Genomic DNA, 21429 nt, shown 5'->3' with positions numbered 1-21429 from the left:
TTGTGTGATGTTGGGCAGCGGGAACTTGCAACTACCACCTCCTTGTTTTGAGCCCTGAGGTCAATGCATAAACAAACTGACCCATATTTCTTCCTCTCTGCGATGATCGGCACCAACCACTCCGTTGCCTCCACAGGTTCGATTACTCCTAGGTTACACAGTTTCTCTAGTTCTGCTCTGACTGCCTCTTGGATAGCTATGGGGAGGTTTCTTACTTTCGCTACAACTGGTACTGCGTGCTCCTTCAATTTTACTTTGAGTGAGTAGTTTTTGAGGCACCCTAGTTCCCCGCTGAACACTTCCTTGAACTCTTCTTCAATTCTTCCCTGATCCTCACCCACCTCTTGCACCAAAATATGTGGGGTTTTGTTGGGATTGAGGTATACACCTAGTTCTTTTTGTGCTTGCCATCCCAGTATGTTGTCCCCCTCTAAGGACACATAGATCTTGGAGACTGTCAATCTGTCCTTGTAGCCTACAGTGCCCCAGAAGTACACTTTCATGTTGACCACCAGAGCCCACTGGCCTGACATCCATTTTGCTCAACTTGTTTCCCTTTGGCCACCCTTTCAAATTCCTTGGCATTAATGATTGTTATCTTTGAGCAAGAGTCAAACATGGCCTCCAACCCTGTCTCTTCAACTTTTATCATGTCTTTAGGATTGCTGACCTGTCCGCTCTGCACCTGCAAGACGATTTCTTCTCACACACATGCTGTATTATCCTTCCCTTGTTTCTTGTATCCCTGACCACTCCTGCTTTCTCTGAAATGACCCTTCCTGCCACATTTACTGCAAGTGTATTTCAATGCAGGACAATCCTTGTCGCTCGCCATATGTCCTTGCTTGCCACACCTATAGCAGTTGCCCTTGAAACTCCATCTACCTTTGCTCTCCTTCTATTCTTTCTGCACACTTTTCTGCTCTTTACCTGCCAACACACCTTCCTCTTCTGCCACCACTTCACTCACTTTAACTTTGCTCTCGCTGACTTTGCTTTAGTTGTCTTGTTTGATTTCACTAACACACTGCATCATGTGCTCTACCTGCTTGGCCACAATGAGCACCTCTCTTAGTGGTAGATCCTCTTTCAACCACAACTCCTCACGCACACGCTTGGTCCTGCATGTTAACACAAACTGATCTCTGATTCTTTCTTCTCATGCAGCTCCAAACTTGCACGTGGCAGCTAGTTTCCTTAAATCTGAGACAAAATCTTCAATCGATTCTCCCTCCTTCTGCCCTCTTTACCCAAAATTATACCGTTCCATAATAGTGCTTGTTTTGGGACTATAGTGTAAATCTAGTTTTTTTATACTAATTTCGAATTCATTCAATCCCCTCGCCTCATGTGCGCTCAACTCTGGGAGATGTTCTAGCACTTCTTCTCCTTCCGCCCCCATGTAGTATGACATCAACGCTACTTTCCTTTCCAGGCCTAGGTTGGGTCCACACACAACTCTGCATAGTTAAGGAAGACCTTCTTCCATTTGTTCCACTTAATAGTGGGATCCCCTGGACTAGGTAAAAAAAAAAGGTGGGGGCGTTACATTCTGCATGTTTTCCAACTAGGTTTGTGTTTCTATAAAAAGACACCCTATTTTGACTTTGCTAGGAGATCAGGGCCCTATGAAGTCTGGTTCCCTTTTCCCTCATGGAAATAGCTAATAATCATGTGTCATGCAAAGCGGGGGGCGTTACACTCAGAACAACATTATGATGGAAAATGCGGTATAACACTGTATACTGTGTGTAAACTATCACACTCTAACTATTACAGTAAGAGGAGGGGAGAAAGATAATGAATCCTTTCGTTCTTCCACAAGGGGAGCAGAGCACCCAATGAAGTTCAGTTTCTGGAATCTTTGTCGTCTTTGCCAAACGAAAGCAATGACACCACACAGGTCAGTATTCGTATTGCCCAGTAGATGGCGATGTTACACTTGGAATGTACATTCTTAGAGTCTTTTGCATGTGAATCCCCATTCGTCATTCCTTTTACTAGCTCCGAAATTAAGTGCCAGACGTATGTCCTTGTTGCGTTTAGTCTTAGCACAATGGCCAGTGTCAAACAGAGTTCAGTAGGGCACTTTTTGCCACTCACAACTTTCACACAAACCTGGTGTAAGTCAACGTTATCTCCTTCGCTGGCTACCACATTATATTTTCTCAAGACCGTTGCAAAACTCTCAGTCCCCCACCAGCATGCTAAAAGTTTAACTCCTCCGTCAGATGACGATTTCTTCTTCCCCCGCAGCGCAATTAGGAGACTGTCTTACTTAGTACTCAAAAACACCCAGCTAGCCGTGACAGTGATCCTTTCTCACAGCGATCATACGGTCATTTCTACTAAAACTAGACGAGTGCTGACTCTTGCCTGTAGTGCTCCCGACGTCCGTGAAATCCTCTGTTTAGCCACACACGATCACACACTCTATTTTTAGCAATTTGTTTGTGCGCTGACACTTGCCTGGAGTGCACCCGACGTCCGTCTCAACCTCCGTTCAGCCACACGCAGACTTTTCTTTTAGGTGCTGGTGCTTCCCTCCGTTCAAAATGCACTTAGATGGATCCGGTTACCTTTCGGTTCTTCTCTTGCTGATTACTGTGGAACTACGATGCCCCAGTTTTTTTCTGCATGTCTGGAGTTGTAAATGCTTTGCGTGTTGGGGTCAGTTCTGCTTCCACGTCCCGTTTGTCCTCTTCGCCAGTGTGACATTTGGAAGAAGGAGGCTCACACAGTATAAGATACAAACTGTGGAGTTTATTGGTAAAGATACACAGCGGATGATGTAGTGTCTTGGTGTGGACACGTTCTAGTGTTCCTGTGCAATGTAACACACTCTACACCCACCCACCACAGACGTCATGGTGTCACATGACGCTGCCAATAAAAGAGGCTGAGCGCACGTGCTCTGGACCTTTCCTACCACTCATTCCTGGTGTCCGTGTCCATCCTTGCTGCGCCTATCATGAGGGCCCAGGGCCCATAACTCCAATCATTACAATGGCGACGAGGTCGGTAGTGAAACCCATGCGTGCCACTACCCTACAATGAGGAAAAGGGGGAGAGAGTTGCCCGTCTGAAGGGCATCCCCCGCAGCAAGGTGCAGCGAGCCGAGAAGCCGGTGAGCACGTCGGAGCCCAGCAGCCACCGAGAGGCGAACAGCAAGCCGACCGAAGCCACCCGCGTCAGCCGCCACCAACATGAGACACGAGGAATGAGCGGACCGCCCAGAGCCCACCTGAGACGCCGCAAAGCAAGAACCCCACCAGAGTGGGGCACGGGCCGGGCGGAGTCCACCCGCCACGACCGCGACGCAGCATCTGGCCTGCCGGCCGAAGGTGAGCCCCTGGGGCGAAGTGCCCAACATTAACTGTGCCAGTAAACAAGCAGGACCAGCGGAGCCTACCCGCGGCCTGCCCGAGTCATCCCTTGCCCCCGCCGCGTGTGTAACGGAAGCGGCGGGGCCCAGAGTAAGCCACGGCGTGAAGGGAAGGCGGCCGGACCCGATAGTGAACAATATCAACGAGGGGGAGGGAGCGGAGTAGCTAACCGCCTCCCGACCCCCCTCGCGACGTGGTCCGGGCCAGCGGAGCCCACCCGCGGCCTGCCGGTAGCGCCCAGAGAAGGACAGTCACTGCAGAGCCAGCGGAGCCCACCCGCGGCCTGCGAGAAGCAAGGCAGGTCTCCGCCGCGCAGCGTGTGTGTGTAGAAGCTGCAGCGGCGGGAGACCGGCGAAAGTGGGGCCAGCGGACCAAGAACTTCCTTGAACACAGAGCCGGCGGGGCCCAACCGCGGCCTGCCTCGAGCGCCCCCGCCCAGGGAGGAGTGAACGGAGCGACGCGCTTCCCCGCCAGAGCACAACACCTTCACCCCGCCCGCGTGAGTACTGCCGAGGCGGCTGCGGACGGGGAGAGGAGGCAAGGGGAAGCAAGCGTCTGCAAGCGGCCAGCGCCGCCAAGAGCAAGAGGCGCCCCCCCTCCTCGTGTGCTCCGTGTGAGGAGCGGAGTGCACGGGAGCAGGGGAGAAGTAAGCGCCTGCACGAGGCCAGCGCCGCCTTCAGAATAAGAGCCCCCTCCTTGTGTGCTCCGTGAGGGGCAGAGTGCCGGCAAAGCGGTCAACACCGCCAGAAGTTACAAAAGCCCCACCGGGACACTGAAACAAGAGGAACCACCGGTGCACCCACAGAGACTGCCAAATTTGCCCCCAGCATCAAAGCTGCACAACACCAGAGGGACATAAACAGTGCTTTTGCAATGTCTGCCTGACTTCAGCACATTTATAATTCGGTACAATTCTGGAACACTAAAAGCAAAGAAAATCTACTCACCCATGCTCAGCAACAGCTCCAACCCCCTGTGCACTGAAGCAGTAGAGTGCACACCCGGGAAAGACAAGACAGGCTGCTAACAGATCCAGCAACACTGCCACCCAGTGGCCAAAAGCATTAGTGCACCAACATCCTCCAGCACTGAAACAAGCATTGCACAAAGCAAAAGAAGTTAGCACCATCTAGAGGCAACAGACGGAGTAGCGCCCCAAGAGAAAGCATCTTAACGGCCGAATCCGGAAAGCGCGCTCTGCGCAGAAGACACCCACACGCACCAGCAAGGAGTCGGCGGCTGCCACTTCTGAAGCGACGTGGGAAGAGGCGCGAATGTCTCACTTAACATCAACACCTCACCAAGCATCCAAGCAAGGACAAAACGTCTGGAGAAAACGACTGCCAAGCACTGGAGGAACGATCAGGGAATAAAACTGCCGAGATCAGAAGACGGAGAGAGCAGTAACTCCTAGTGGCCACAGGAGATCACCGCAGCATCAACTACTCCCGCCAACGGTCCGAAGCAGCAAACTCCTGACGCCAGCCAAAGCAGCAAGTACCCGACGGTCCAAAGCAGCAAAGCACTGGACGTCAGCCAAAGCAGCAAGAAATCGACGCCAGCCAAAGCTGCAAATACCGACGACACGCAACAAGTGTCCAAGAGCCTAGAAAAGTACAGGCGCAGATAACGCACCACGTGGCAAGGCACAGCCCCCACGAGATGGAAGAAGGGCACAGGTAACGCCACAGTGCAGAACAGTTACCGAAGAAGACCACTAAGCGTGGCACCCCCAGAAGCCGATCCACAGAAAGATCGCGTACCAAGTATGACCCGCAACGGGTTCTCTAAACTACATCAGAAAGTCCGACAGGACGACCGAAGAAACCTGCCAAAACATCAGCAGGAGCGGACCGCCAAATGGTCCAGGACGTTCGACCTAGTCAAGGTCTCTGAACACCATCCCACGAACGTCACCAACAAGAATCTAGAGAAGAGGGTTCGCGACACCAACTCTGGAAGCTGAGGAAGAAGGAGGAAGTGTTCCAGTCGGGGACAAACCAGGATCACACATGCAGCGGGCGCGCCCTGCATGGAGGAGCCAGGTCAGGAGAGAAGATGCAAGATCGGACCGAGTGATGTCGCAAAACAGGAAGGGAGAAAAGGAGAGATCCGGGTGGCACGCCAGCCACCGTGAAAAGAAAGGAAGAAGAGGAGAGAGCTGTGTGGCACGTCTGCCACTGTGAAAAGAAGGAAGAAGAGGAGAGAGCTGTGTGGCACGTCTGCCACTGCGAAAAGAAAGGAAGAAGAGGAGAGAGCTGTGTGGCACGTCTGCCACTGCGAAAAGAAAGGAAGAAGAGGAGAGAGCTGTGTGGCACGTCTGCCACTGCGAAAAGAAAGAAAGAAGAGGAGAGAGCTGTGTGGCACGTCTGCCACTGCGAAAAGAAAGGAAGAAGAGGAGAGAGCTGTGTGGCACGTCTGCCACTGTGAACAGAAAGGAAGAAAAGGAGAGATCTGCGTGGCACGTTTGCCACCGCGAAAAGAAAGGAAGAAGAGGAGAGATCCGAGTGGCATGCCAGCCACTGCTAGAGCGCAAGGAAGTATATCCACGTGGCCGTTGCCACAGTTAAGCATGGAAGGAAGTATATCCACGTGGCCGTTGCCACAGTTAAGAATGGAAGGAAGTGTATTCCACGTGGCCGTTGCCACAGTTGAAGAGCAGGAAGAAGTACATCCCTGTGGCCGTTGCCACAGTCACTAATGGAAGGAAGTAAATCCACGTGGCCGTTGCCACAGTTAGGAGTGAAAAAGAAGTCAGTGCGAAGTAGGTCCCCACAGTGAGTCCAAGGCCAAAACTGGTACGTACCATCACCCACGGCGAACTACAAGAACTCCAACCGCACCCGTGACCACGGAAGCCAACTATAGAAAGACTGTGAGGACAAAAAGGGGCTACCCAGTCGGTTACAGACTGTTTCCATCTAGCACCACCAACCTGTGCCAAAGCGGACAAAAGTTCCCCGAAACAGACTGAACTCCATCTGCCCATTTCCAAGCAGCGGCGGATAGAAAAGCTTGGCGGAACTGAACACTTCACTGCATCCTGAGAGATGTTATATTATCCAAATGTAGATTCTGAAGTTGGGTCTTTTCATTGATTAAAAAGGGGAGTGATGTAGTGTCTTGGTGTGGACACGTTCTAGTGTTCCTGTGCAATGTAACACACTCTACACCCACCCACCACAGACGTCATGGTGTCACATGACGCTGCCAATAAAAGAGGCTGAGCGCACGTGCTCTGGACCTTTCCTACCACTCATTCCTGGTGTCCGTGTCCATCCTTGCTGCGCCTATCATGAGGGCCCAGGGCCCATAACTCCAATCATTACAGATATAACCGACCCCAGCCACAGCTGCCTACTCAGCTCGCCAGTCGTAGTCCGTCCCAGGGCGCTCGCCTCAGAACCTTCGCCTACTGTGACATTCTAAATGATGTCACAGCGGCGCATTCCACGGCGATCGGGGAGGGCTGTGAAACAGTGGCAAAATATGCATTCCCCCCTGCAATGGAAGATACCACAGTATGTTTGCTTTTTTATGGCAGCCTGTGCACGCATTTAGCAGTAAGAAGCTTGTGCACTTCATTTCCTAATGGGGCACGGCTGGAGGCTGATTGTGGGCCATTGTGAAAATATTTCTGTTAATTGTAGCACATGACGGTGCTGCGATTAACAGAAATACTTTGACTATGATTTTATAATGCAACTTTTACAACGTATTGATTTTATGAGTCGAGCACGCTGTGATATACATGAGGTGTAGTTTTTAGGGGTAACGCATACCCTCTACAAGGAATTTATTGCATGATCCATTCATTGTTTTTCTAACGCATGTGGTGTCACCATCATTGTGTACTTTTTATAATGGAGTTATGGCATGATACAGTAAATTATTCCCTTGAGTTTTCAAATACACATGACGCCATTGTCTTTGTACACTCATTTCTATTGGGCTTGTCCACAATTCGTTATGTAATTTTGAGGTTTCTGCACTAAGGGGGTCATTAAGATGGTGGGCGGACGTTGTCCGCCCGCCATACTGTCGCAGTGGCGGCTGGTAACATTTGAAAGTGGTGAGGCATAAAACCATTGTCGAACTGTACCACGGGGAGCGCGCATAGCGTGCGAGCGGAACAACCAAAGTGGGTGACATGTATAATCACTATGAGCCTGTTCACAAAGTCATGATAGAAAATCAGAAACCTACTCCAATGTCTTACATTTGCAGAATTTTTCGACCCTTTTCAGCATTCACAAAAATACCTCGTTTACTTCCACTAGCAAACGTGTAGTGAAACAAGCAAAAATGACAGACATTCTTGTGTTTGAAGGACGTCATTTTGGTTGGTTAAACACATGCCCTGGCTGCACAGTCCCCAAGTGTAGACAGCAGTTAGATGGGGTGCATGGTACTACCCTTCCCTACCTAGACATCAGTCACGTCAATAGACCTGGTCTGAAATCTTCCCAGACAAGTATGTCTGCCTAGGCTGGCCAGTACTTCATGAGTCTGGGGAACGTGTTATGATGGCACAAAAACAAATGAAATGCAGATGCCATCTGCGCTATTTGCAATTAACATTTTATTTTCACAGCTAAAAGGTCCGTAGAAATGATCTACAGTGATGGGGAAGTGCTAAGCAGCCAGTGCACCCCACCCCACCGCTGACCGCTCCCAGAGGTACCCACAGCCTACTTGAGACCTATTGCGAGACCTATTGGAAATACCAATGCTTGTTTTCTGTATTCACTTGTCAAATAAGCCAATAAATGTTCCGGTTGCACATTAGGCAACGGCCAGCAACACTCTACAGCCCTCCCACATCTACCCCCCCTTGCCGTCTCTTGAGAAAACAGGCGCAGTTCTTAAAGCAAGATTCCTGCGCCGTTATCTGATACTGGTCAATGAGGAGGGAGAAACATTCCTGTCTCAGCTCTGGAGATAACGCTTTTGTGATGCGAGAGGAAAGTGAATTTTTGTGTTACACTCAGTTTTGTTATCATGCAAGCAGCAACATATTAGTTGGGCACATTCAATGCACGGGAGGATTTGTACATTGTGCCTCCTGATCTCAGTATTTGTAGGAAGGTAATCAGATATGTGATAATTGCCCAGGATCGCACAGTGCGGTCATGCAGTGGTTTTACACTGAGCGCATCTGCCCAGGATCATACGGTTTTGTTCACGCAGTCCCAGTGCAAAATACATACACAGGATTAGCATTTTGTCTCGCTAAGGTTTAGGGCAATCAGTGCCAACCCAGTGTCGACACTGAACACGTCACGCAATTCTGTGGACTTCAGACGCATAAATAAATGAATAAGAATACTCGTATCAAATTGCCATCAACCCGAAACAACTACTGAGTTTAGATCCTGTGGCGAATTATTCCGGATCATGATTGCGATGCCCACAGTGGGGAGACAGATTTCTGGTACGACGCGGCCCTTGCCCAGGTACTGCAGAGATACGGGGTCCACTCATGCGCATTTGTGGTGCTGCCTGCTGCCCCTGGTGACAATCGTGTCATTCAACATGACGCCAGACCGCCCACACCCTTCAGACTCTGAAGGGGGTGGGCGGTCCGAGGTCATGTTGAATGACATGATTGTCAGTTCTCCCGGCCTCGGCGTCTTTGAACTTAAGTAAACTGATTTAGTTTACTTAAGTTCAAAGATGCTGAGGGAGCTGCTGCTGGTGGGGGGGGCTACGCCCCCACGCCCCAATGGACGCACCACGCCTGTCCTATCGTGAAATGGGACCGCCTGCCATAAGGGCGGGGGTCCCTTGTGGTCCATTAGGATGCGCCCACCACAGTGGTGGGCGCATCCTGCATTCCTGACATTGTGGCGGGCGGTGCACTCAGCACCGCCCGCCACAATACCAGGAAGGCATGTCGTGCACTTCTATGCACAACATGGCAGGCACCGCGCGGTGTCTGCCAAGTTGTGCATGGAACTGCAGGGGGTTCCATAGGTACTAACCCTGGGCGAAGAACTACGCTCCGTTTGCGGAGTTTGCGGAGTTTTGGCAACTCCGCGTTCCGCGGAGTTCGCGTAGCTGCCGATAACTCCGCTATCCGGTGCGGAGCGTAGTTGTCGCGCGCTAAATAACATTGTCGCGCGCTAAATAACATTATCGCGTGCGCGGCAATGGCTTACCTTGGTTCTGCGTTCGCTTTTTCCCGGTCGCGTCTGCCACCATGTTTGTAAACCCTCCCGTGCGACTGTGCGAACGCGATAACGTCATTGGAAGCGCGATAAAGCCATAAGGACGCGCGAACGAGAAGATGAGTTCCCGAACATGTCTTGCACAACGCGACCACGTTAATTGACCCGGAACAGGAAATAAGGGAACGCAAGCAGGCGGGACAAACCTCTGGGGTAATTTAGCGCGCTAGCCATCCCGAGCATGCAGGCAACGCCCCGAACATGCGCACCGCGCTCCCGAAGACGAAAAACGGCGCGCGAACGGGCCCAGCAAGCAACTCCGCATGGTTGTGGAGCTACGCGTAGTTCGCGGAGTGCAACTACGTCTTCGCGTAGCTCCGCGGAGTCCGACTCCGCGAACTACGCCCAGGCCTAATAGGTACCCCCCATGTGCAGCCCCCAGAGTCCGAGTCCCTGGGGCCTTGCAACAGGCACCCACAAGCAATTCCCGCATGCCTTTGAAAGGCATGTTTTCTCCCCCATGGTAATATGGCTGGCGGTATCTAACAGACACTGCCACCATATTAAACTCTTTTCCGCCTGGTCGACTTGTTGACCTGTCGGAAAAGCGGCAGACGGTCTTTCTGTCCACCGCGGTCCCCCCGCCATTGTAATATGGAGGGGAGAAATGGGTGGCGGGCGGGGACAGATGTTGGCGGACTGCCACCGCCATGCGGGAGTTGGCGATCCGCCCGAGATCCTAGTGGGGCCCTAAGTGTGTTTAGAATAAAGGTACGTACTATAATCACTATGTGAATTTTCATCACCCTGGCTGTTCCTAATTCTTTCAAGCAATTTATCATTTTTTGAACATGTGCTCTTCGTTGGATATAATAGGTTTTTTCCCTACTAATATCTTTTTATTGGCTTGTAGCCCCAGATGAAGGGTAACTCCATCCCAAAATGTATTGGGATGATCGATTTGCGAATGAAGAGAATATTCTTATGCTCATTTGAATAAGAATCATCTAAGATTGAAAGATAAAGGATTTAAAGTTGAGAAATTGCCCAATTAGAAATTAATGATTGAAATAAACGTCATCATTGTGAATCAATCTATGAGTGAATTTGGTGATCAATGTCAATACTCTTGCTGTTGGGATCATTGGCAGTGCACCTAGGGGACGTTCCCCAGTGAGGGGAATATAATTTATGTTATTTATTACTATGCTTCTAGTATCAGAAAAGGGTACCCTTCTGCACTCTGAACTTTAATACCTGCCTTCGCATTTGAAAAATGCAGGAGTGTGGCTTTACAAAGAAAACTTTCTGAATTATCTCCAGAGGTTCTCTGCTCATACAGTCATAATCCTCAAGTGAACTGGTCACATTACAATGACAATCTCTTTATGCTGGATTGCAAAGTGAGAAAGAACTTGGTTCAAAAAACTTAGAATTCTTCATAAGGGTTCACCCACAGGTACCAAATTACAGCAGGAAGCTTTTTTAACATCCCAAGCGAGCCAGAATTCTGGTGTTAGTGTCCCACCAACTACTTGTGATATGTATGATAGTGGCAGTGGGAGTTGAAAACATAAGCGAGGTTCGTCCCTCTGGAATGTGCTACACCTTACTTCACCAGAGGCAGATAGACTACTTTATGACAGTTGTTGACAACTGTTTTGTTTACATACTTCTCCATTGTTCCACTCCCTGTCTGTAAGCACATATGAAAGCTATATGTAAAACGGTTAGTAAAATAAATAAATACATTGAAAAATGAAGTAACAAGATATGGGGAATATATGGATTACAACAAGCAATATTCAACACTTTAACCCTTTCGATGCTGATGACGAGCTCAGCTCGTCATCACCCACGGGTGTCATGTGCTGATGACGAGCTGAGCTCGTCATGCAAACAGCAAAATGGTAAATCCCAGCACAGGAGGGGGAAAACGCCTAGCAGCCAAGAGGTTAAGTACCCAAACAGAAGTACTGATGGAGTAAGGAGAACTGTTGTAGTAAAGTATTTATAATTCTCCACCTGTTTTACCTTTGAGACATAGATTAGGTCAACCCTGATGTTCTGGAACTTGTGATTTTTTTTGGCATAGGACCTGTAGTATTAAAATCTTATGGATGATTGCTTCTGATACGAAGGGTTTAATGGTGGAAGCATGCAGTATCACATATTTATAGCAGGGAGCCTGTGATAATAAAGTTGAAAAAAGTAGGGTGACCTGGATGTTAAGGTTTCATAGTAAAGAATGTGTTTTTGTGTTATGGATTCATAGCAGGGAACATGAGTTGACTCACATATTGCATTTTACATTATGCATTGTAATTGCAAACAATTACACTTTATAGCGTTGAGTTAGATAAGATGTATCTTCATTGACATTTCATGCAGAAATTGAAATCATATAATTTAGCCATGTACCTGAGCCAGGATATATTTACAATCTCCATCAAAGTTGTATTGTACGTTGTCAAAGGTGGTAATGAATAAGCTTCCTTCCACAGAGCATAAGCTTGGACATGGACGTTTTTCACAATTCCACTGACCTCCTTCGCAGATACTGAAACACAAAACACACTTATTGAATGGCTTGAACCAAATGGGGGGGGGGTAACACACCATGCAAAAGAAACATGGAATATACAAAACAACTTGAAATAATCAATTGCCATTCCTGGATGGGGAGGGGTGTGGGACGGGGTGTTGCTCAGGACTGCATTAAGGAAGATCAGAGCTTGGAGTAATTAAGATTACTGGTAAGTAAACAGGCATTCCGTCCTTGCTTGTCTTCCTGGATGCAGTCCTTATGTTTGAGACAATACCCCAGCTATCCACTGATTAATTACAGGCATAATTTAAAGAGAAACACACAGCACCTCAGAGTTTTTAAACAACCTTGGTTTATCACATCATGCACTTGACCTGTAGGCTACTGTCTAAAAAAGAGGAGAAATTCCCACCCAATTGCACATGATAGTGGGAAATATAAGTGTTATGGGATTTCCAAGTAGCAGCAGCATAAACATCCCTCAAGGAGTCTTCCCTAAAAGCTATCCAAGAGGTAGAAACCCATCTAGTAAAGCAACTGTGCACCTGAGGAGGAGCGGAAAATCCTGAAACCTTATATGTTCTCATATTTGCAGACTTAATCCACCTATAAATTGTGACAGTAGAGGGAGACAAAACATGACAAAAATTGAGTCCACTTTCTGGAAGGAAGAGGTACACACATATAAAAGATTCAAAACCCTACAAAGGTCAAGAGAATGCAAAGCCACCTCTTTAGCCGAAGAGGGGCTTGTAAAGAAAACCGGCTGAACTATTTCCTCCAATCAGTGAATTACAAAGGAATCTTGGGTAGGAAACCAAGGTCTGGTTGAAGCATCACCTTATCTGAAACAAAATGGTTAAACAGGGAAACTGAAATTAAAGCCTCAATCTTCCCCACCTGTCTGCCTGAACACACACCACCAACAAGGAACAGAGCCAAGATCCTCAAAGGGATGACAATTCAAAAGCCTGGCGCACCAAATGCACATTCCAGAGGGTAATTGAAGAATAGAGAACAGGACTCTGCAGAAAGAAACTCCAAAAGAGAAGGGATGTCAAAGAAGCCACCTCAGAAAGATCATCCCCCCTGAAAGCATGAATTGCTGCCTACTAGGTTCTAATGGTAGAAACTGCCAACCCCAAAGTGAAACCATCCTGTAAAAAATCCAAAATGTAATTGGAGCACAAGCCACTGGATTAAACTTTCTAGATCAACACCAGTTATCAAACTGCCCGAGTGATGATCGGAAGCATTGTGAGTAGAGGCTTCATGAGATGAATGGATGAAATTTGCCGCTATCTCCAAAAATCGCGGTGCCAATTGAGTCCCTGTTCAGCAGCCAAACTCCCAGATTGAGGCTCCATAGGGTGTCTAGTGACAGGATCAGTTGACTTAAGGGAGAAGGATGAAGGAAACACCAAAGAGGGACACAAAGACGGACATAAAGGTATTAACAACCATCCTGAATCTACTAGAAGAACCGAACCTGACTGTGTTGCCATTGGCTTCTGAAATACCCTGGGTACTAAAGAGGGAATCAGTACAGGAGACCCCCTTGCCAGAGGATTGAAAGAGCACCCATTGACCAGACTCTCAGAGTAGGAACTAAGGAGCAGAATTGTGGAAAGAGGGCATTGCTTTCTGTTACAATCAGATCCTGGTGTGGTCTCCCGAATCTCTGTGATATCTCTTGGTACACCCAGAGAGAGAAGCACAGAGAGATCGAAGAAAACCTCCCACTGACTTGGTCAGCAGGTTCATTCTCATTCCTCTGAAGACAAACTGCAGTCAGATAGAGTAGATTATGCTCTAACAACAACCAATCTCCCAGGTTAGCAGAAAGAGGAACAGAATCATCCCGCTTGACATAAGCAAGATCTTGTTACCTGGTTATCCATCTGGACACACACACACCCTGATCTTAGATTAATGGGAGATTTAAACATGGCAGCCCCTACTGCAGCCAACTCCTTCCAGTTGGAGGAAAAAAGTGACTCCCCCTGTTCCAAATCCCCTGAGCGCTGAGATTCCCCATTACTGTACATCACCACAAACATCGATTGACCACAAGGGTGTTGACTCAACTATTGGCTCCTGTTCAACCACCACTGCCTGTCCTGACAACTTTTGGGGTTGACAGGAACTTGTGCATTAAAGTCCTGGGACACCAGGCTCAAGTGCCATAAAGTGTGATTAATTATGGGATAAAGGTGTATGTTGATCCAAGGGACCAGAGCCAGAGTCTAAGCCATCTCCCCCTGACTCAACAGCCACAACAGCCACAGTCTCGGTGGAGCCTTTGGGAGTGCTAAAAGAGCTGACAGGTGCAAACCCCTGTTTGTCTCACTGAGCAGGAGCCACAAAGACTTATCCTAAATCTATTCTAAACAGTGCTTCATTAATTTGAAGAGACAGGGAAGTCTGCAGGTAGTTCTTGGTGTAGTTGAGCAGAAAATCATGTTTGAGGAGTAGGATACAAACCTCTTCAATGTTGTGGAAGGCCTTAGAGGGAGAAGAAGAGGCAATTAACCAATCGTTTAGGGAAGGAAATACTAGAATACCTCAAGAATGTAAAATAACCACAGGTGGAGCTAGATGTTTGTTAAAAATTAATTGCGGCAACACATGGTCGAATGGGAGAGACCAAAACTAAAAATGATGGTTGTCCACTGTAAACCTCAGAACCTGCTGGTGGAGAGGAAAATGTGGGATGTGTAAATACCCATCCATCATGCCCAAAGATGCCAGAAAGTACCCCTTTGAAAGCAGAGGAAAGATAATTTGAAGTGTGACTATCTTGAATGTTTAGGGAACCAAGAAACTATTCAAAGCCTTTAGGTCAAAGACTGCCTGAAAGTCTCTTGACAATATCTACACCAGTAATTTATTGGAATAAAATCCATGATCTAGCTTGCCTGTTAGTCCAGAATCTTTTGAATGCCATTCAGGAGAGCCTGAAGGAGAATCATACCCGTTGGAAGAGGAGTGTTCCTGAATGACTGTCCTGGTGTTTCTGAAAACTCGAAATGATACCTCTTGCAGACTACGTGAATTGCCTAGGCACCCAAGACATATTGTTGCAAAATAATTTGGAACCCTAGAAGGCACCCCCAAAAGATAGGATCCCAGATAGTCAAGTCATGAGAGGCTTAGGGTTAGCCGCAGTGGAGGAGGGTTGGATTGGATGTGTCGAGATTCAGAATGCCATGACCCCTACCTTGAAAGAGCTTGGAAGAACCTTTCAATGGACATGAAGGAGAAGCCTTTTCATAGGTAAAACCCCTGTATTTAGCCATTGACTGGAGCCTGCAATTTCTTATTTTCCACCGACTTCTTTATCATCTCTTCTAACAAGATTGGAATCTTGGAAGGGCAACTTCATCAGAACAACCTTTTGTGTATCATCAGCCTTTCATTTGTGCCTCCATAAATGCCGGTGGCCAGAAATTGCAGCTCAGAAGTAGCTGCTGATGAACACAAGTTGTCTAATGACAGGTCAGAAAGAAAATGGAATTGAGAGATAAAAGAGTCAAACAATTTATGCTCTCAGACATATGATTCACTAAAGCTTGGAACTCTTTAAGAAGGGACTGAATTGTGTTGTGTATGTTTTGGGGTAAATGCAGAAGTTATCTGCCCAATAATAATGTTTCACTGCCGCATTTACTTTCGCATCTACTGAATTTGGATGGGAAGCATCTTCTGACACCATGTTACTCTGTGTGAACATGCTGGCTATTAGCTTGTCAACTTTTACAACTGATGGAAACCTCTCTGTAAATTTGTCTGCGGAATACCAACATGTAAATAATCTAGGAAAAGAAGATGTGTCCACTTCCTTTCACTCATGGGGCAGGACCCATCATTTAGCAATATGCAAGGGCACCGTCTCGGGTTCCACCTATTGATAGCTGTCTAAAAAAAACGTCCTCATCAGCTGAGGGCCTGTTGTAGGAAAACTCAGGTTCTAGCGCAAGTGTTGCAGGAAAACATTCAAATCAGACCCCGGAACATATAGGACCCCTTTGATTTTCCTCATCGGGGTAATCTCCAGGTTCATATAGATCTTGCCTGGGGATCATAGGCAGTGGTTGCACCTCTCAAGCTCTAAAAGTTGCCTCTAAAGGTTCAATCATGGCCTGCAATGAGGACACATACTACTCCTTTAAAGGCTCCATAATAAACTCTTTGCACAAGCAGAAAGATCAAATTTAAATCTCCAACCGCTCCGGATTCAAAAAACATGAGGCAGGAAACTGATAAACTTCCTGTTTTATGATCAGTTTCCTAGAAAACCAAACCTCATGACAGCATGCAGGGAGGTAGGGCAAGAAGGAGCGCCGCCTATAACTCCAGAATCGCAATGCTGTGAAGAAGGCAATTCTTTTTCGTAACACCTCTCACCTCAAGTACCGCTTCATGAGTCCAACAGAGAGGCTTTCAATTAGCCTCCCCCCCCCTTTAAAGCAGGGCATAACGGGCTAAAACTATGCACACCAGTGTCCTGATAGTGCTACCGGTGCACAACTATAAATAAGCCCCGCCCACTATGGCAGAGCATCACAGGCAGCAAAAGTTTGCTTCAAGTAAGGAATTAGTACTACCAGAGTAGAGACGCATCTCGAGCATAAGTACTGATCCAGAAAGGCGTACGTGAGAGGGGGGAGGGTGAAGGCTGGAGTAACTCCGTTTCATGTCAGGAAGAAAATAGAACATTTTCCAAACTTTGTATTTTGGTAGTAATAGAGATTTCTTTACAGGGAAACATGTTTAACCAATGGGGAAAAAAATAGAAATGTACGTTTACGCTTCGTACTACCTTTCTACCCTACATCAAACTCCATATTGAGGAAATAGCCAATGTCACATGACGGTCCCTGTGGTATGACTGAAAAGTTGTGACTAGCTCAGCTGTTGAGGTGTATACCTGGGAATGTTTGTCGAGTCTCAAAAGTCATACATTTACACCTCTATATAAAGGCAGGTGTATGGTTATAATAAAGCTCTTAGTCTTTTGCAGAAAAAAAAGCCCTAGGTTTAACTGTTTAGAGTTGAATTAAGAATTAGTGTCACTTAGATAAAAGAAAAATGAATACTTTAGTTTTCTCCTATCGTATTGTTAATTAACTTAAAGTTAATGCCTTAACATACAGGATGTATAGTCAATCAATCAATCAGAGTAATTGTAAAGCGCACTACTTACCCGTGAGGGTCTCAAGGTGCTGAGGGGAGAGGGTGCTGCTACTGCTCGAAGAGCCAGGTCTTGAGGAGTCTTCTGAAGGCGAGTAGGTCTTGAGTCTGCCGTAGGTGGGTTGGGAGGATGTTTCAGGTCTTGGCGACAAGGTAGGAGAAGAATCTGCCGCCGGAGGTTGTTCATTGGATGCGGGGGACAGCGGCGAGGGCGAGGCTGGTGGAGCGGAGCTGGCGGGTGGGGGTGTAGAAGCTGAGTCTGCTGTTCAGGTAGGCTGGTCCGGCGTTGTGGAGTGCTTTGTGTGCGTGGGTGAGGAGCTTGAAGGTGATCCTCATGTTGATGGGGAGCCAGTGTAGGACTCTCAGGTGGGGGGTGATGTGGCTGTGGCGGGGGACGTTGACGTTCAGTCGGGCAGAGGCGTTTTGGATGCGTTGTAGTAGTCATAGGTGTTTGGCTGGTATTCCTGCGTAGAGTGCGTTGCTGTAGTCCAGTCTGCTGCTGACGAGGACCTGTGTCACGGTTCTTCTTGTTTCGGTCGGGATCCACTTGTAGATCCTGCGCAGCATGCGGAGGGTGTTGTACCAGGAGGAGGAGATGGAGTTGACCTGTTTAGACATGGAGAGGGAGGAGTCGAGGATGAATCCTAGGTTGCATGCATGGTCGGTGGATGTTGGTTCTGTTCCCAGTGTGGTCAGCCACCAGGAGTCGTCCCAGGCTGAGGGGGTGGGTCCGAGGATGAGTACCTCAGTCTTGTCCGAGTTTAGCTTCAGACAGCTGTTGCTCATCCAGTCGGCGATGGCCTTCATTCCCTCATGGAGGTTGGTTTTGGTGATGTGTGACTCTTTGGTGAGGGAGAGGATGAGCTGGGTGTCGTCGGCGTAGGAGATGATGTTGAGGTCGTGTTGGCGGGCCACTTGTGCGAGGCGGCCATGTAAACGTTGAACAGCGTCAGCCTTAGCCCTGGGGGACGCCGCAGATGATGTCGGTGGCTTCGGATCAGAAGGGCGGGAGGCGGATGCTCTGGGTTCTGCCGGAGAGGAAGGCCGTGGTCCAGTCAAGGGCCTTCTCTTGGATTCCGGCTTCTAGGAGGTGTGTCTTTAGAGTGCGATGGCAGACTGTGTCGAAGGCAGCTGACAGGTCCAGGAGGATGAGGGCTGATGTTTCGCCATTGTCTAGTTGGCACCTGATGTCATCTGTGGCGGCGATGAGGGCTATCTCGGTGCTGTGGTTTCATCTGAACCCGGACTGGGACGGGTCCAAGATGTTGTTGTCTTCCAGGTAGCGGGCCAGTTGCATGTTGATGATTTTCTCGATGACTAAGCAATGGAGTGGTGCACTCCCCAGGTGAAATAGTGTCTAATAAATAAGCTTAATCAGTGTCTTCGTGGGCATCAACTTTATTTAAATACATCCAAATAGGCAAGCAAACATCAGCCAACGCGTTCCGTTTGTGTTTAGTAATTCGTCAGGGAGGTTGTCGTGTTTTCGATAGAATAACTTCGTCAATGAAAAGGATCAAATTGTCCTGAGGAAGTGGATGATCAGCGTGCCAAAGCAGCCTCCATGATAAGGGCTTTCAGTCAATAATCTGCCGCGCAAGTCTGGACGTGTCGGACCCAGACCACAGTGGAGGGTATCTTAAAAGGGGCATCTATTAGCATAGCAAAACATATTTGAAGATGGTCATAGAGTCGTTGAGTCCTTCTCAGGATTCACGAAAAACCGATGTCTCGAATGTACTGAGACAGTTACCACAGATCATGGGTGCCATTGTAGGTGCGAGGATATCACTAATCCTGAAAAGGATCTGTGATGTGGGCAAGCTTTTTTCCCAAGTGCGGCAAACCCAGGGCAAGCCTCACCAACTGGATGCATCATTGTTACGGGCTTGGTGGTCATACATTTGGAACCACAAACCTTTGGAAGGGTAGTCATGGGTCATTAAAGCTTGTCCTTGGTTTGCATTTCTGAGACATGTTGCTTGTACTAAATGTGCGACCTCAAATAAAGATCTGCAAATCAAAAAAGAAATACCTTAAATAAAAACAGGACTTGTAAACAGGCCAGGCTTGTGGGCCAAAATATGTGCAGTAAACTGCATTCACCCAAACCATGATGGGTGAAGGTCTTGGTCAAAGGCTATAAAATAGGTACACTGGAATCAAAAGTTATGGTTCTGACTCAAATACAAAAATCACTAAAATGTGCCAGTTATGGTTAGCAATGCACACGGGGTATGCCAGGTGATGCACACTATGCTCAAAACTCTAGTTTGCCAATGAAACAGAACAAATAACAAAGACTTATCAGACGAACAAGATGGCGGGTGGTGCAGTCTTAATTCCAAACAGATTGTGAATGAAATTGAATAGCACTTATTGTTATGACAGCATATTTTTGCCTGATGACATACTGAAAACTCTGAGTGGGAGCAAACCAAATAAAACGTTTAAATGTGCAAAATCTATTAAAGACAGCTTAGTTAGCAGTCATCTAGAGAGTGACAAACATCTCAGTTGGCTAAAGGGCATAAACGAAATTTTCCTTGTAAAAGATGTATATTGTTTAACAACAGCACAGTCTGAAACATTATGCTATAGCTGACCAGAAATGGAAAATTACTAATAATAAATCCATCACGAACAAAATAGATTATGTCATAGAAGGCCCTTGTGGAATTAAATATGTGGGGAGGGACATTACTTCCATAATTGTATAGTACCACACAAAAGAACAATCAGAAATATAGGCATTATTTATTCAGTGGCAAGACACTTCAAGGAAAAGCATTAAAGCACTACATAATACATTGTAAGAGGAGGACACAGAGTGGTGATGCTGCTCTGTGTGGAAGCACAATAAATTGTTACATTGGAAATACAACATCCACCGTGATTCAGTCACAATGAGTAACTGAGTGTGTGTTTGAATTATTATTCAACCATTAATTTTGCCTATGGCAACCATTGATTTCACTCTTTCTGTGTTAATCTACATTATTTTAAATGCCTCTATTCACAGGTTGCTTACTTTGACTGATTGTCTACTATACTTGCTGCCTTAATCTGCTACCCATAACTATTTTTTTAGAGCACACATACGTCACTTTGGAGTTTTCAGCTATTTTCACTCTGCCCCCTATTATTCTGTGAACTTCCCATTACTCACTAAGAAGGCATAAAGTTGCCGGAGACGGTTTTCACACATTGCTGTTTTATGATTATTTAGAATAGGATGAATCTCTCATAATAACAAATTATTCATTCATGGCTGGGCTATTAGTAAGTGCTGATAGAACTGAAGTATAAGAATAAGAAGTTGTAAGAAAGTGGGGGATTAATGTATAAGGCCACAAACATGTGAGGATTAAACATATAGGGGCCCATTAGGATGGCGGGCGGATCACCCCCGCCAGGCCAGCGGTAGCCACCACCGGCCTGACAGGGGCGATCCGCCCGCCATCCGTCTCGGAATGACCCCCCGCCATATTAGTATATCTTGGGGTGTCCGCAGCGGGCGGAAAGACCGTCTGCCGCTTTTCCGGATCAGGGGTGGAAAAGGGTTTCTATGGTGGCGGTGTCTATCAGAAACCGCCAGCCATATTAGGATGGGCTTTTTAAATGCCTGAAGGATGCGGAGTCTGCATTGGGGGCCCGATGCGGGCCCCCATGGACTCCGGGGTGGTGGGGGGTGCACATGGGGGGTACCTGTGGTACACCCCAGCAGTTCCATGTCAGCATGGCAGGCACCGCGCGGTGCCTGCCATGCTGTGCATGGAAGGGCACTGCATGCCTTCCTGTGATTGTGGCAGGCGGTGCTGAGTGTACCCCCCGCCACAATGGTAGGAATGCGGGATGGGCCCACCACTGTGGCAGGCGCATCCTAATGCCATGCACTAGACCCCCGTACTTATGGCGGGCGGTCCCTAGTACCATGAGGATGGCGGGCGAGCAAAGTCTGCCCGCCATCCTAATAGGGACCATATTATTTTAATAATTTAAGCCTGGGATCACCCTCAGTAGCTATAGCACAGTGCAGAAAGGCTTGACTTCGGAAAATATGTTTAAGCTGTAGTAAAAAAAAAGTACAAACAAAAATCAAGTATAAAAGAAAATGTCATGATCAAAATGA

At 47.6% G+C, this 21429-nt stretch overlaps 1 protein-coding gene across 1 annotated transcript in view; it reads right to left on the bottom strand.

The window, feature by feature from the left end:
* Positions 1–21429, bottom strand: part of LOC147733202 (mucin-2-like) — a 1332790-nt gene that overhangs the window by 784362 nt on the left and 526999 nt on the right. Inside the window, exon 9 of the mRNA XM_086957736.1 lies at positions 11978–12116. Within this exon, the coding sequence (XP_086813862.1) occupies positions 11978–12116 (139 nt within the window). The remainder of the gene's footprint in view (positions 1–11977; positions 12117–21429) is intronic.

The sequence above is a fragment of the Lissotriton vulgaris genome, chromosome 2_1, assembly GCF_964263255.1.
Source record: "Lissotriton vulgaris chromosome 2_1, aLisVul1.2, whole genome shotgun sequence".
In the NCBI taxonomy this organism is placed as follows: domain Eukaryota; kingdom Metazoa; phylum Chordata; class Amphibia; order Caudata; family Salamandridae; genus Lissotriton; species Lissotriton vulgaris.
Note: the sequence above shows the minus strand (reverse complement) of the source record. Positions and strands in the feature narration are given on the sequence as shown.